The 16,625-nt window shown below is 28.7% G+C and overlaps 1 protein-coding gene across 1 annotated transcript in view; it reads left to right on the top strand.

Annotated features, from left to right (window-relative positions):
- Positions 1-16,625, top strand: part of LOC136080533 (coiled-coil domain-containing protein 18-like) — a 38,774-nt gene that overhangs the window by 1,819 nt on the left and 20,330 nt on the right. The window contains exons 2-3 of the mRNA XM_065797331.1: positions 13,876-14,078; positions 14,273-14,304. Of these exons, the coding sequence (XP_065653403.1) occupies positions 13,876-14,078; positions 14,273-14,304 (235 nt within the window). The remainder of the gene's footprint in view (positions 1-13,875; positions 14,079-14,272; positions 14,305-16,625) is intronic.

The raw sequence follows: 16,625 nt of genomic DNA, 5'->3' as shown, positions 1-16,625 counted from the left end.
GCTTTTTGGTTTGCCATAGTGAGCTATAAGTTGCTTTAAGCTTTCTTCACCATAACTAGAAAGTTGGCTGAGTGTTTTAGGCAATCGTCTTGGGTCAAAAATCGAAAGCGATTGCCAAAATTCCATTTGCGCGAAAGTGTTTTTTAGTTCACTTTTAAAACTATTTACAAAAGATCTAAAAATGTTTAACTCAAACTCACTTAGGTCAAAGTTTTTATTTTTTTTTAATCGGCTTGTGGCTGGTAACGAAAAAATTATTTCATCAGTCGCTGATTTCATTTCAATAAAAATTTTTTCCGTGAAATACTTTCGTCGAGTACTCGAAACTAAATCATTTAAACTATGATTTGCTTGATTGACATAAGTTGGAATGTCGCTGAGACTAATTCCTACTTGCGAACTTTGTAGTGCTAGCACAAGTGGGCGAATCGCTTCAAACACATCTAAGAGCATTAATATTGTTGCAATGCTAGATTGTGAACTCGCTTGTATAAATAGCCCGAGTGCTTCTGCTTCTTTTCGTTTGGTGTAACATGTTGACAAAGCTTGTAAAATTGGTTTATAACCTTTGAACACAACTAAACAAGCTCGATCGTGTGCAATCCAATGAGTTACACTTGGACACAAGGAACTATGGATTCTAGTTCTCCATAGATTTCGGAGCATTCTTGCAACAAATGCATGGCTAGTGTGCGGTATTTAAAAAACTTCCATAGGTTAAGTAAAAAAATATCTACCTCCATAATAGTAGGAAAGTCTTTCAAAATATGTTTAAAACATAACGCAAGTTTGTGACTTGTACACCCAATCCAAACACACAGTGGCACAGCATCTTCAATGTAAGTTTTTAAACCTCCTTTTACACCAGAATTGACGCTTGTTGTGTCCATACAAGCAAAGCGAGCATTTTTAAATGAGATATTGTTAGCTTTAAAAAAATTTTGAATAACATCAAAAACATTTGGAGCTGATAGACTAGAACCGGTGAGCTTACTTAAAGGAACTATCCCTATAAAATGTTCTTTAATGATGCCGTTGTGTTAGAAAGTGGCATGTATAGTTAACTGTTCAATCGAAGTAATGTCAGAAGTTTCATCCGAATAAAAAGAAAAACTCCCACCTCTTCTAAGTGACTGGAGTAAAGGATTTTTGACAAAATCAAAGGTAATGTTTATATACTTTGCAATATATTTTGGAGACATATATGTTGCGTTTGCTGGGCCAGACAAAACGTGCGCCTTAACTTCCTTACAACCACACGCAGCAATAAGTTCAATAATGTCTGAAAAATTATGAGTATGTGCCCAGTTTTTCCTGATTAACAAATGCGTGACTCTAAAGAAGGTTTTAATAACGAAGCGAGAGTTACTTGTTTTTAATGTTTCTTTTGCAAGAGTATTTTCACGCAGCATTTTCCAGATACTCGAGTCTTGCTTAGATATTTCATCAAAAGCTTGTTTATTTTTTAAAGCTATAGTATGCCTATGTGTATTTAAGTGATCTTTCGCACGCTCCGAGGGGTGATCTGCAAATTTGCCAGGGTTTTCAATAAATGCACGATTACTTTTTTTTCCAGGGGCAAACGATATGCAAACTTTACAAAACCAACCTTGTTTTGATGACGAATAAAAAAAATTGGGAAAAAACATCTCAAACTTTTCTGTTGTTTTATTTCGTAGGTCATCTACATATTTGATTGGTATTTGTGCTGGTGTGACTTTGTTTTTTTTTCTTTTTCCAAGAACTGAAGTTAAAGGAACTGCGTATACATCGTTTTCGCTTTCAGCTAATGTAGACTGATGAGGACTTTTACTTATTGCTGATGTAGGCTGAAGAGGACTTTCATTTACTACTGATTTAGACTGATGAGGACTTTCACTTACTCATGATGTAGACTGATGAGGACGTTCGCTAACAATAGATGCAGGCTGATGAGGACTTTTGCTTACTACTGATTTCCATTGTTGACTATAGTTTTGCACACTTGTTGTTGTAAAATAAAACGTCTATATTTTATAAGTAAATTTTTTGGTCAAATAAAATGTTTGTAAGAAAAACTTTCACTGTATTTTACAATTAAATTCAATAAACAACTACAGCCGGGGGAGATTCGCAAGTAAATCATAGCGACAAATTTCTCTAAGTTGTAACTTTGAGTAAAATGTGTAAATTTAAAAAAAAATTGATTTTTGTATTTGTTAATTTGTTTTATTAAGTTAAACTTTATGTTTGTTAAAATTTTTGATTTGTAAATTTTAAAAAAAATTGTAAAAACTTATGTAAATGTAGTACTCTTTTTTTGTTTTACACAAATAATTTATAACATTTACAAACACAAATGATTTAACTTAATAATAAAATGCTTACACTAAAATGCTTTACCAGCAAATTTAATTTACAAACAGAATTTTTAATTACCTTAATAAAAACTTTTTATTCTTTTATTTAATGAAATTTTGAAATGGCATTTACATCCACCAAAGTCATTTTTTGAATAATTACTGTGCTAAAATCTTTGTTATATTCTTAACTAAAGATAAACAGCATTCGTTAGTTTAAAATTTTTGTATTGTAAATAAAAAGTCTTAAATAAAAACACAAATAAAAAAACAAAGTAACAAGCGAAATAAAAAATCCAAAGAACAACTGACGTCGTCAATTAAAAAATGCAGTTTTTATTTTATTTTTGAAGAAATTGCCGCGCTTTTTGAATGACTTTGAATTGAATGACTTCCTTTGCTTTTTCTTTAGTAAAGAAAGTAATTGTTTTCGTTCAACTAAATTATTTTCTTCATTTACTAAGTATTTCTACATTTCTTGCGTAACACTTAAAATCTAAGTCTGTTAATAACAGGATTAAAGGTTGTTTTTTTAATAATTTTTTGATCTTTAGTATATATAAAAAAATTGGGATTACAGCGTTATACGCGGTGCCGTGTGTCTATATAACACACTGATATATATATATATATATATATATATATATATATATATATATATATATATATATATATATATATATATATATATTGGTATATTGATATATATATATATATATATATATATATATATATATATATATATATATATATATATATATATATATATTGATATATTGATATATATATATATATATATTTTTTTTTTTTTTTTTTTTTTTTTTTTTTTTTATTTCACCTCCCCAAGGCCCAAAGGCCACTGCAGATGAGGAGGCTACTTATTTGTGGTTATAACCCTCTCTCAACTCTATAACTCCGAAACACGAACCTTGACGAACAAGGCCGCTGCGCGGAGAAACAAGTTGAGCGCGGTACTACCAGGGACGTGGTGGGGATCGAACTTGGAACCTTTCGCTTATGAAGTGAGCGCACTACCACTACACCACTACCGCATTACACCGCTACCACTACACCACTACCACTACCGCTACCACTACACCACTACCGCACTACACCACTACCGCATATATATATATATATATATATATATATATATATTGATATTTAAGGCTGTTTTGCATTATAATAAAACAAAACTCATAATCGTAAAAAAGTGCTCAATATTAAAAAGATATTTCAAATAGAGCAATATACATTGTTATACATACAATATACAATTGTTATACATACAATATACAACGTTAACAAAGAAAAACTTTTTCTATGGTAGTTTAAGTTTCATGCCTATACAGCAATCATCAGCCATTGAGTACAAAATCAAAAACAAAAAAACCTACTAAAAATTTCTGCGTAGTGGGATCTTTACATTGCTAAAAGACATACTTGATGACAACCAAATAAAAACAAAATATTAGCTAATCACCAGTGTTAAAAAAAGATAAGAGGAATTGACTGCAATAATTAAACAAGGTAAATATTCCAACTAACTCACTAACTTCTGCGCCATCACAACTTCTGCACCATCAAATTAAACAATCCGTTCCTCCTCATCAAGGTGCGTTATTTAAATCAGGTTTTATCTGCAAATTCGCTTACTATTCGAATAAAAAAACTGTCCCATTCAAAAATCACAAACAAAACTTTATCTGGTACAACCTACCTTTTCAGTACCAATGTTGCAACAAAAATAGGCAGTCATTTTTTGAACATGGTAGACCTGCAAATCCATCTGGCGCTTGAACAATTAGTGCTTGACGAAGAACTTTTATCAAGCCACTGTGTCATCAAATAATCCTGAGTACAATGTAAAAGTATATTTTGGTTTATGTGAAACCTCATTTAAATCTCGGTATGCTAATCACCTAAAATCTTTTAGCATTAATAGATATAAAAATGATACTAAGTTGTCTAAAGAAATTTGAGACATAAAAAACAAAATGTTTACACCTTCAATTAAATGGAAAATTTAATTTCGTATAAGCAATCTTTGCTTATACGAAAAATTCCTTATTTTAATATATAAAGGTGAAAACTTGTTAAATAAAAGAAATGAGTTGATTTCAAAATGCAGGCACAAGAATAAATTTCTCTTTTCTTTTTTTGACACTGGTGATTAGTTATTATTTTGTTTTTCTTTAGTTGCCGTTAAGTATGTCTTTTATCGACTTAAAGATCCCACTGCACAGTATTTTGTAACTTTTAGCAGGCTTTTTTTGTTTTTGATTTGTATTTAATGGCTGATAATTGCCATATAAAGGGTCTAGAATAAGTCAGGAATGGCATCAATCGAGTGCTATTGCTGACCACACAAATGATTTTATTTTTTGACAACTTTACCACATTTTATCAAACATTTAATCACAACGCTTTTACAAATTACTTCTAATGGTTGTTTAATAAATGAAAAAATTTTATTTAAATTACTGAAAAGTGTTGTATATTTGTTATTATCTTTAAATTGTGTAAACATTTATTTTTTCCAAGAAGTTGAAAAAAAAATTTGTTAAAAATAATACCATAGTCTTTTTAAAATAGTAATTTTTAATCATTTTATGCTCTGATTAAATAGTCAACTATTCTTTTATGTGCTTTCGTTTAGCATCACTTCACTATTGCCTTTCTCTTTGTTCTATATTGCTCTCTTTCATCTCAAGACTACACTCTTTTTGACATTATTTCTGATCATATTGACTAAACCCTCTCTCTTTCTCCATCAGCCAATGTCGTTATTGTCAGTGACTTTAATGCTCATCACACTGAATGGCTTGGCTCTAGTGTCAGTGACTCTGCAGGCATTAAAACCCACAACTTTTGCCTTTCTCAATCTCTAACTCAAATAGTCAACTTTCCAATTTGCTTTCCAGATAACCCGAATCATTTACCTTCTCTACTCGACTTATGTCTTGTTTCTGATCCTAGTCAAGGCTCAGTTTCTCCACATTCACCCTTAGGCGCTTCTAATCACAGTTTGATCTCTCTAAAACTATTATCTCATTCTTCTTCATCATCTGAATCCCCTTATCATTGTACCTCTTACAACTACCTTAAAGCTGACTGGGACTTTTTCCGTGATTTTCTGGGTGATGGGCCTTGGGTAGAAATCTTTCGTTTTTCTGCTGACAAATGTGCTTCTGACATAACTTTGTGGATTCAAGATGGCATGGAATCTTTTATTCTCTCTCAATGATTCCAGGTCAAGCCTCACTCTTCTCCATGGTTTTCCTCACATTGTGCTGCTGCAATTGCCAATTGAAACCATTACCTCCATATCTATCAGCAAAACAGTTCTCCAGAAAACAGACGTCTGTTTATTACTGCTAGAAACCATTGTAAAATGGTTTTGTCTAATGTCAAAGCTTTCACTCAAGTCATGAAATCTCGTATCTCATCTCAAAAATTAGGCTCTCATGACTTCTGGAGAATCTTTAATAGTATTAATAATAAGGGCAAATCTTTAATTCCACCTCTCTTGTATGGTTCAGACTTTGTCACCTCACCTAAAGACAAAGCTGAATTGTTTGCTAAGAGCTTTTTATCAATATCATTTCTTGATTCCACTAGTTGCGTTCTACCTGATATTGCCAACAAACAGGTTGATCCATTGCTTGACATTCGTATCACTCCAGCTTCTGTATCTAAAGTGATTTCCTGCCTAGACTCTTCTACAGCTTGTGGCCCGGACAACATACCTGTTATTGTCTTGCAGAAGTGTTCTCCGGAGCTGTCGTCTATACTCTCAAAACTATTCAACTAGTGCTTATCAGAGTCTTGTTTTCCAGCCTGCTGGAAAGCAGCATCTGTTATCCCTATCTTCAAAAAATCTAGAGAGTGATCTGATTCTTCCAACTACCGTCCCATTAATCTTCTTCCTATCATAAGCAAGGTTTTTGAATCTTTAATTAAAAAACATTTAATCCCTGATCTTGAATCTAATAACTTACTTTCTGATCATCAATATGGATTTTGATCTTCTCATTCTACAGCTGATTTGCTAACAGTAATAACCGATAGGTTTTACTGTGCATTAGATAAAGGTGAAGAGGTTAAGGTCATCGCTCTTGATATTTCTAAAGCTTTTAATAAAGTTTGGCGTGTTGGTCTTCTCCATAAGCTTTCTTCTTATGGTGTATCTGGTAACACCTTTAAGATTATTAAATCCTTTCCAGACGTAGTATAAAAGTTGTCCATGATAGACAGCACTCTTTTTCTTATTCCGTAACTTTAGGGGTTCCTCAAGGATCTATCCTTGACCCAATACTCTTTTTAATTTACATTAATGATTTTTCAGACATTCTCGCATCTAAGGTGGCATTGTTCGCTGATGATACTACCATTTATTCTTGTCATGATAAGAAGCCAACACTCTCTGATTGCTTGAAGCGGGCATTTGAGCCTGAAAAGAATCTCATTTCTGCTACAGCATAGGGCTGTATAGTAAAGACTTGCCTTCAAGTATGAGCAATTTTCCTTGAAAATTGCAATAAAGATGATCAATGCTGGTCTTAATTCACTCATTCTGTCTCTTTTGTCAATTAAGTAAACCCTATTTCGTATAAGTTTAGATGTCAGCGTACTTGGAATGGATTTTAATATATGAATGACTGCACACTTTTGACCGGCTTGCCTCAGAAACTTGGTCACTGTGGTCAAATATGGTTCTCAGACACTTGATCACCTTGGGGGTCATGATTTCGGCCACACAACCACAGGGCTTTGGAGCCAGAGCTTATCTGGAGCTAGCGATTTTACATGAAGCTAAGCCGGAGCTGGAGCTAAAATATTTCTGCTAGAGCCAGCTCCGAGCCAGCTCCACCCTTCAATATTGTGAAATATCAAATTTCCATAAATTTATTATTATATATAATGAGATTTTTTTAAAGAGTTAAAACAATTATGCTCATTAAAATATTTATAATTTCTAAATATAGCATTTTTTCATATGGTTTATAAAAATAAATAAAATATAAAAATTTTATAATATATATATATAAAAATATAGTAATATTATATATATTTATATATATATATATATATTTATATATATATATATATATATATATATATATATATATATATATATATATATATATATATATATATATATATATATATATATATATATATAATTGTTAAATAATAGATACGCAACTTGAGATATTTATATTTTAAAATTTATATTCAAGCTTATAAAATTGTTTTTGTTTACTTTCAAAAAATCTTAAATGTTTTTTAATTAGTTGAAACATTTTTAAAATAGATATAAACATATGAGTTCCAAATAAAATCAGGAAAAGGTTTTAAATGTTTTTTTGAGATTATTGATATTATTTTAGTTTATATTATCTTTTAAAATTTGACATTTACTTTGTTTTCTATAGTTTTTTTATAAAAGTTGACTCAAACAATCATGAGTGGTTTTTAAATAAGTATTTTTCAATTGATAAACTACATAACTGGCTACATGTAAGATTACAGAAAAATAAATGATAAAGTGATTTCATTCGCCATACAAATAAAAAAATCAAAAGTTTACAATATGAAATGGCATTTGGAAAGATCACATCTATCAGAATATAAAATTGTTGAATCTGAAATGAGCCTTATGGCCTAAGGAAAATCTTCTGAATTATTTTTATCATATTTACAAGATTTCAATACCAAAAAAACAAAACAGATTACTTAAGATTCTTTTGTTATCACTAGTAGTAGAACAATAAATCAAGTTAGTACTAAAACTTATAAAATAGAAATTGTTAAAGTGGTAGTGAATAACGGAGTTTCGTTGAAAACATTTACGGATGAAGAATTTCAGTTGGTTACAGGCCATTAGATAAACCTTTTAGATTCATTACTAGACACAATTCTGTATGCAATTTGATTAATGAATTTGCTGAGAAAAAGAAACCTGAGGTAAAGGATATATTGTTACAGACATTTATTTATGTGAAAATAGATGTAGCTGCTTGACAACAAAAGAACTATTTGGAAATAAATATTCAATATTATTATGCGGGAAAAAATTTAAAAACTTGTGCACTTATAGATACACAAGGACAACACAACCCTGTTGCTATCAAAAAAATGGTGGAAGATACTCTATATAGATTTGGCATCAGGAAAGATTAAATAGTATGTGCAAGTGTAGACAATGTAGCCAATATGATTAGAGCAATCCCAATTTTAAACATATATTTAGGTGATGAAAATTTTTGAGATAAAGCTTGCAGGATGAAGAACAAGAGGAGTTTTTACAACAGAATACAAATAAAGAAGAAAGTGCAGCAGCTTGGGAAAAAAATCTAGCCTTTATCAACCCAGAATGGTGTCAACAATTGTCTACTGACATTAAGCTGATGTGATGTGTTATTCACACTTTGCAGCTAGCTATTTTTATGATTTAAAAAAAACATACATTGCTCAACTTTTGGAAAAAGTCCGTTATGTTGTAAAGAAATTTAGAAACTCACATACAATATTTTTAGCAAGGAAGCAATACAAGGTTGTTTCAATTATGGATCATGAGACTCGCTGGGGTTCTACATTCTGGATGATTGAAAGATTATTACTTTTGCATCCATTGTGTGAGCAATTTGCTGCAATTGATCAGGTTTTCTTTCTACGCTTTGAAATATGGGATAAATTAAGTCATCTTCGTGTTTTCTTAAAAAAGCTATATGATGTGACAGTTAAACTTCAAGGAATTGACATCACTCCAGGAGAGTTTCTAAAGGAATAGCTGAAATTAAAATTTGACCTAGGGAAGAATCAAGAACTAATTGCAGAAGACATTTCAAAATCAATGCAGAACCAAGAAGAAAAACCTTTTGATAATGATTTAATTCTAGCTGCAGTTTATGTTGATGCTAGATATAGAATACTGTTGTAAGAAACCCAGATAATACGAGCAAAATAAGGCTTATAAACAGTAGCAGAAACAATTTATAAAAGAGATGTCAAGAATATAATAGAAATTCAAGAAATAAGAAATACTGCTGAGCCATCTACCGTACTTGTTTTAGTTTTAAGTGAATCTAATTCCAATGGAGAAGAGGATGAGTTTGAAAAGGAGCTTGCTTAAAAAGAAAAATGGAGAAGTGTGACCAAAATGAATTTTAATGGTAAAAATACTTTTAATACAAATTTTATGGACAATTGTAGAGTAATGAAAGAAATGGGACGTCTAAAAGTGAATTCAGCTTTTGAGGGAGTTGAAAATACCCAAATAGAGTACAAGAAGTGCGCAGAGCAGTCACTTGTATTCTTACCTTACAAGTAAGTGTAAAGAGGCTTTTTTCTGCTCTTAAGCTTGTATTGAGCAATCTGCATTCTTCACTCAAACCTGATATTTTAGATATTTTGTTTTTAAGGATGAATCAAGATTTTGGTTAACAAAATAATAATAGTACTTAAGTTACTGTCATAAAATATTTAAAAAAACTTTTGTTTTTTGCGAAGCCGCTCCAGGGCTGGAGCCAAAAATTCTAATGGAGCTGTAGCCAATATTTAGACCTCGGCTCCAAATCCCTGCACAACCACTTCCATGTGCTCTTTTGTGTTCAGAATCCTTCTCAGTATGTTTGATTATATCATAAATTATATCTTGGAATTTGTTCAGCATTGGAGTGATCTACTGTGACCTTTTTACCTTGCAATTTATTATTCATATATAACTCGTAAATCCGTTTTCTTATCTCTCTTTGCTTGAACATCATTATTTTCTTAATTTTTCTTAATTATCTAAAAACAAGTGAATTAACTTATAGAGAATAAAATAAGCTTTAAAATGGATATATAAATGAAAAAAAAAAGTTAACTTGTGGCATTTAAAAGTCAGTTAACGTTAGTCCAGATTTTTAGTAACCACCTGTAATGCCAACGTTTGCTTAAGTAAATGTAAGGAAACGTGTAGTTTGTTTTTCTATTTTTTTTAACAAACGTTCACAATTTCTTCGATTTGTCGCACCCTTATGTATATATATATGTGTATATATATATATATATATATATATATATATATATATATATATATATATATATATATATATATATATATATATATATATATATATATATATATATATATATACACACATATATACAGGCCTTGTTTTAAAGCATAAACTTACGCGCCATTTACGTGGGCCATAAGCCATTTTACATAAGCAGTATGCCATTTCATGTAAGCCATTTTTTATCATTTTTTATTATTTAAACAAGCGGTAAGATAAAAGAAGTAATTACCATTATAAAAACCACTTATAAAGTTTGAATGACGATTATATCAAATGCAATTAATTGTCTGCATGACAATTAATTGCATTTGATATTTGCGCTATTTACAAATGTAATAACTTAAGAAAAATAGCAAAGATAATTTTATTTTTATTAACCTAACTTTTCCATCAAAAATGTTCAGTAAAAGAAAAAAAAAGATGTTTTAGGCACGTAAAAAAATTATAAAATAATAATAATAAAAATGTTTTATTTATTATCTTGCAAGCACAAGAATATTTATTTAGGCAGTTTCTTATAACAAACAATAGCAAAAATAATTACTGAATTTAAAAAAAAAACAATTAAAAACCAAAACAAAAAATTATTAGCTAAAAAATAGTACATAAAATTAAATTTTGTTTTTAGCGCCATTTTTTATATTTTAATTTTTTTGATTTTTTAAATGTTTTTTGTAATGATTGATTGTATCAAAAAATGAAAAATTATTAATTATTACAAACTTGAAATGACATCTTATAAAAAGTTTATTTTTTTTTTATAATTAAATAAAAGACTTCTTCTATGCATATAAGTCCATTATTAATTTTTCAAAATAATATTTCGAGGGAGTTTAGATACACTTGTTATTAAGAATAAATATACTTGATAACGGTATCAAGTTAAATATATTTGATAAGGGATCGTTTATAAATAATTTATGGACGATCCCTTATCAAATATATTTAACTCGATGCCGTTATTTTAATTAATAAGCAAAACAAAAAAGATAAAAAGTTTTTCTTTGCAGGGCCTTTAGTTAGATAAAAAAACAGAACAGCCCATTTTAATGAAAAAAGTTTAATGACAAGCGTTACATAATTTATGAGCGAACCCTAACGAGGATATCTAAACTCCTCGATTGTATTGAAATATTAATAATAGAGTTATATCCACAGAAGAATTTCTTTATTTAATTAACTATTCCAAGTATTTACACTTGAAGCAATATATCTCTTGCAATGTCTTTGTTTATATTTTCAAGTTTTATTTTTTGAAAAACAATAGTTTAGAAAAATATTTATAATAGTTTCGTCAGCTTTATATAATTGACAAAGTGCGTGGTTTCAAAATAGTAATTTCTAAGACTCGAACAAAACTTTTACTTTTAGACATACACCAATTAATAGAACTTTTATTGAGTATTTGCTATTTTTTATGTGAAAACAAAATCCAAATAATATCTAATTCAAGTCCCATAGGTTTGTCTTTAATGGTTGTTATGGCGGAAACGTTTCTACAAAATATAGAAAGAAAAGCACTTAATATAGCTACTATTCATATATATGAACCAAAAACTTTCATGAGATATGTAGACGATTGTCACACTTGCTTTAAATCAATAAAACAACAACAAATATTTCTAAATATCCTTAACAAACAAAATCCTGCTATAAAATACACTGTTGAACTCAAAAACCACCAAAAACAACTTAGTTTTTTAGATATTAATATTACGAACACAATGCATGGAGCATACGTTTGATTGATTACATCCCAAAACCATTTAAATTGCTCCAGAATTTTATGCTCAAAAAATTTGAGAATGCCTGGAAATAAATAAAGCTAAAGTTTGACAGGAGTTGGGAAGTGGTGAAAATGTTCTCAATAGGGATGGTGGTGATAACATGACTACAAAAGCTTGGGGGCCATTTTATATTAGGTTATCTGATGTCAACATTTTGTATTTTCTCATGCTCTTTTTAATGTTAGCTTTTTAACAGTTTATTTTCATTATAATGATTTTCTTTGTAACAATTTTTATTTATTATACCTGATAACGATGATCACAATAGATCAGCGAAATATATAATAATATATATTAAAATAAAAACAAAGAGTTGTTTTTTCAAAAAAGTTTATATGCAGCCGTATTTATTGAATTCTACATTTTTTTATGACAAAAATTTTTACAATTTTGTATACATTAAAAATTTTATTTAGTTACATTAAAATTTAATTACTATAGAAATATTACTATTGTTGCATAGAATTGAATAAATAACAGGGTATATAAAACATAAATATAAAAAGGTATGAATTTTTGTATATGATAAAGTTAGAAAAAAAGAAAAAAATATAAAATAAGGTATATTTAAGTGAGAAGCAATTATCATGTAATGATAACATTACAGTAGCTTTTTACCTGTATGTTGAGTGAAGGTTTTCAAGTTCAATATAAATACTCTCTTTGATTTTAAGTTGTATTTAGAGGATACTCTGTCAACAATGGAGAAAGTGTTAGTACTTATAATTTTTACATTTAGGATAGGATGAAAGATGTTTGTTAATGTGTAAGGTTTTTTCAGAGTTTCAAAGATGTTTCAAAACCCTTGTTATAAACAACATTTATAAACACAGCTGATTCTTGTGGTGATTTGACTCCCATTGATCAACTCTAGTTTTAAATGAATTTAATGAAGTAACTTCTGCAGCATTGCAGGTCATTATGATAATTTGCAGCTTGACTTAGTAAAGTATTTTCTCTGTAATTATGTATAGAAAATTCTTTAGAATATTTTAGGCTGTAAATGTGTTTAAGGACTTTTAATGAGAACATGCTACAAGTTTTAAAAAGTGTCAGGATTAATTTGACTAATTTGATGTTTTCTTTACAATACTTTTTGATATACTTATTTAACTGATGTTGATAGATTGGGATGTTAGTTATTATTCTAGGAAGTTTTTTTCATCTTTATTGTTCTTAAAGATACAAAAGATATTGTCTACATATCTTCTGTGTTCAAGATACAAAAGATATCTTCTACATACCTTATGTATAAAGTTACTTTTTTGCAATTATCATTTTGTAGCCATATGTTTTCATGACAACTTAAAAATAAGTTGGCTAAAGTGGAAGCTAGAGACCCCATTGCCATCCTATTTGATCAAAAATTTCATTATTAAATAAAAACTGTGTTTGTTTAGTGGAGAATTCAAATAACTTTTTAAATTAAGTTTTGGAAACTTTAATACTGGGGATATTTTTTATAAGAAGGTCAACAGATATTGCTTTTTATTTTATAAACAATACTTTAAGTAATAATTTAAAATGCTTAAGACATTTAGCTATTATTCAGTATGGCTACCTGTGAAATTTTTTTTTCTTTGTAAAATTTATGCTAAGCATCTATGGTTTTTTATGTTGTTGATAATAGTGTAATTTTAATTGATTTGGAAAAATATATTAAATTTATTTTTTTAGTAAATCAAACAATTGAAGATCAACAATTGATGTTAAAACAAACAAAAAGGAAAACTGAGGTTCTTTTTGCTACTTTGAGCGCTACAAGTCAAAGATGCATTCAAGAAGAAATTGAATTAAATTGGTTAAGAGCAAGAGAAAATATACTTTTAGAACAGAAAAAGTCTTCTTTGATAGAGAAAAATGATTTAGCTGAAAAAGTAGTAAGTTTCATACTATATATACATGGCTATCAATTTTTCTTATCTTTCATATTGATAATTGTTGATTATTTTTATCTTTGTTATTTTATTTTTACTCAAAAGTTTTTTAAAAATTAATTTTATTGTTTGTTTTTTTTTTCAATATTTACAGTTGAAAAATCTTATTTTCCTATTTATTTTTTGCTGTCTTTTAGAAAGTTTTAGAAAGTGCAACAGCAGAAGAAAGGTCAGAAATAAAGTCTTTAAAACTTTCTTTTTTTTCCAAGTACTCAAATTTTTTAGGTTAAAAGAAAAAAATTGTGTGTTACCTTGGTTACTTTTTAATAGTCTTGATTAGGAATGGGGTGCAATGGCACGCCATTATTAACCACACATAAAAAATTGTGTTAACAATTTTAACAGCTGTTAACATGTTTTGAAAGTTTGAACATTTCAGAAATTATTTTAAAATTTATTTTAAATTACCTTTAAAATAAATAACTTTGAAACTTTAATCTTTCTAATGTTGATTAGGCAAATTGTTTTTAAATAAAGCAACATAATTGTTTTAGTTAAACACATTTTGATTAAATTATAAAAGAATATTTTAAGTGATATTGTTTTATGAATAATATATTTACAAAATATTATCACTTATAATATATACATACATACCTATCAGGTAAAATGACTGAACAAAATGTGAAATTACGATCCAAAATACATTTTAAGAATCTTAAGCTGCAAAGCATTTTTATGGAAAAGATAGTCCATTACTGTTAAGAATCAATCCACATACACACATTATGCCAGAAAATGCAAATAAGCTTTACTTAATTATCTGTTAAAAATTAAATCTAGTTGAAGTAAATAATATTAGCAAGTTTTATATTCATGTTAATAATAAACTGAATATTCCTAATAAGATCTACCACCTTACAGAAAAAAATAACAATAACAAGCTAACTTGTAGAATCAGTATAAAACCTTAGTGGCAATTATATATTACAAATATACCTAATACATTATATGATCCTGATGGTATATCCAATATATTTCTTAAAAGTTAGCTCATTTTATGTGCTATCCTCTTTCATGTATATTTGAGGCTAGTTTTACACTAGGCGTCTTAGCGCCAAGCTTTTGTCTCTCCAACTTTTTAAAATAGAGCAACATCAGATCATAACAATTATAGACCCAACTTTCTAACCTGTACCTATCATCGAATCATGGAAAGAATAATCAACTTTCATATTTTTTAGTATCTTAATCACCTCAACATAATATTTCCTATTTGTTGCTTCTAGCGACAAATGTTCAACACACACTAATCTTTTAGAACCTATTAATGATTGGAGCATAGCGCTTGACAAACATCTAATAGCAGATGTTATACATATATTGACTTCCAAAAGCCATTTAATTTCATATCTCATTTAAAACTGTTAATTAATCTTTCATTATACAATATACATGGTAACCTTTGGAAATAAATCTCTGCATTTTTGACATACACATTAGTCAAGATTAGTTGGTCTCTATGCGATACGATTTGAATTGTTAGCGGTAATCCACAGGTAGTGTGCTGGGACCAACTTTATTTTTATTATCTATTAATGATTATATATAATGACATTTTTAATAAACAATCTTAATGTAAAACTTTATGTCAATGACTTAAAGTTATACAATTCATATCATAATATGAATTGTTGCCACAATTTATCTTTTGCTCTTAATCGAATACTTTGATCAGAAACTTGACAATTGCCAATTGCCTTTGTTAGGTGTTCTGCACATAGATTAATGTTTGCTCCAATGCAACATAATAATTTTTAGCTAAAAGTTATATGATAATATTTCAGAATGGTCATCTAATTTAAAGAATCTTGGATTAACTATGGACTCTCGACTAGGGTTTCCAAAAAACTGCATTTATAAAAAACAACGGTTTTGGTTTTAATTAAGAAAAAAACCACACTTAACCGTGGTTTTTGGTTTTTCTTGTTAAATAATAAAACTTGTGTAAGTTTATCTTGCATTGTTTATTAAATAAGTTATTTAAGCAAAGTGTTTTAACATTATGTTTGTATTTCAAAATAAAACTTATAATTACTTATTTTTATTGTAAAAAAATTTCAACTCAAAAAAATACGTTTGACATCTGTTGATGTGGGTTTAAAAGAGAGAATTGTAAGAGAATTTTTTTCAAGATTTGTGTTCTTTTTCCCGATGTTCAGTAAAACAAAAACTCTTGCTTAAACCTTTTGAATTGATCAGTAGATTTGGGCAAGTGTGTGATGATATCTTTATTGAGAAGTGTGTTTAATTCATCCTAAAGAGAAACAGGTGAACTTTCTAATGTTGTACATGGTGCTTTAGCTAGTAGTGGTTCCTCATCATTAGAAGTTAAAAAGGTGAAAAAAGCCTAAACGCAAGTTTTCCAGCAAAATTTAAAGTATTTTTAAATGGAACAACTGAAGGATCTTTTAGACACCTTAACAACTGCATAACATTTCCATTAATTCTTTCATTAACTTGCTTTTTTAAATTTGAATGCAATAAAGA

Source organism: Hydra vulgaris, chromosome 05, assembly GCF_038396675.1.
Source record: "Hydra vulgaris chromosome 05, alternate assembly HydraT2T_AEP".
NCBI classification, from domain to species: domain Eukaryota; kingdom Metazoa; phylum Cnidaria; class Hydrozoa; order Anthoathecata; family Hydridae; genus Hydra; species Hydra vulgaris.
Note: the sequence above shows the minus strand (reverse complement) of the source record. Positions and strands in the feature narration are given on the sequence as shown.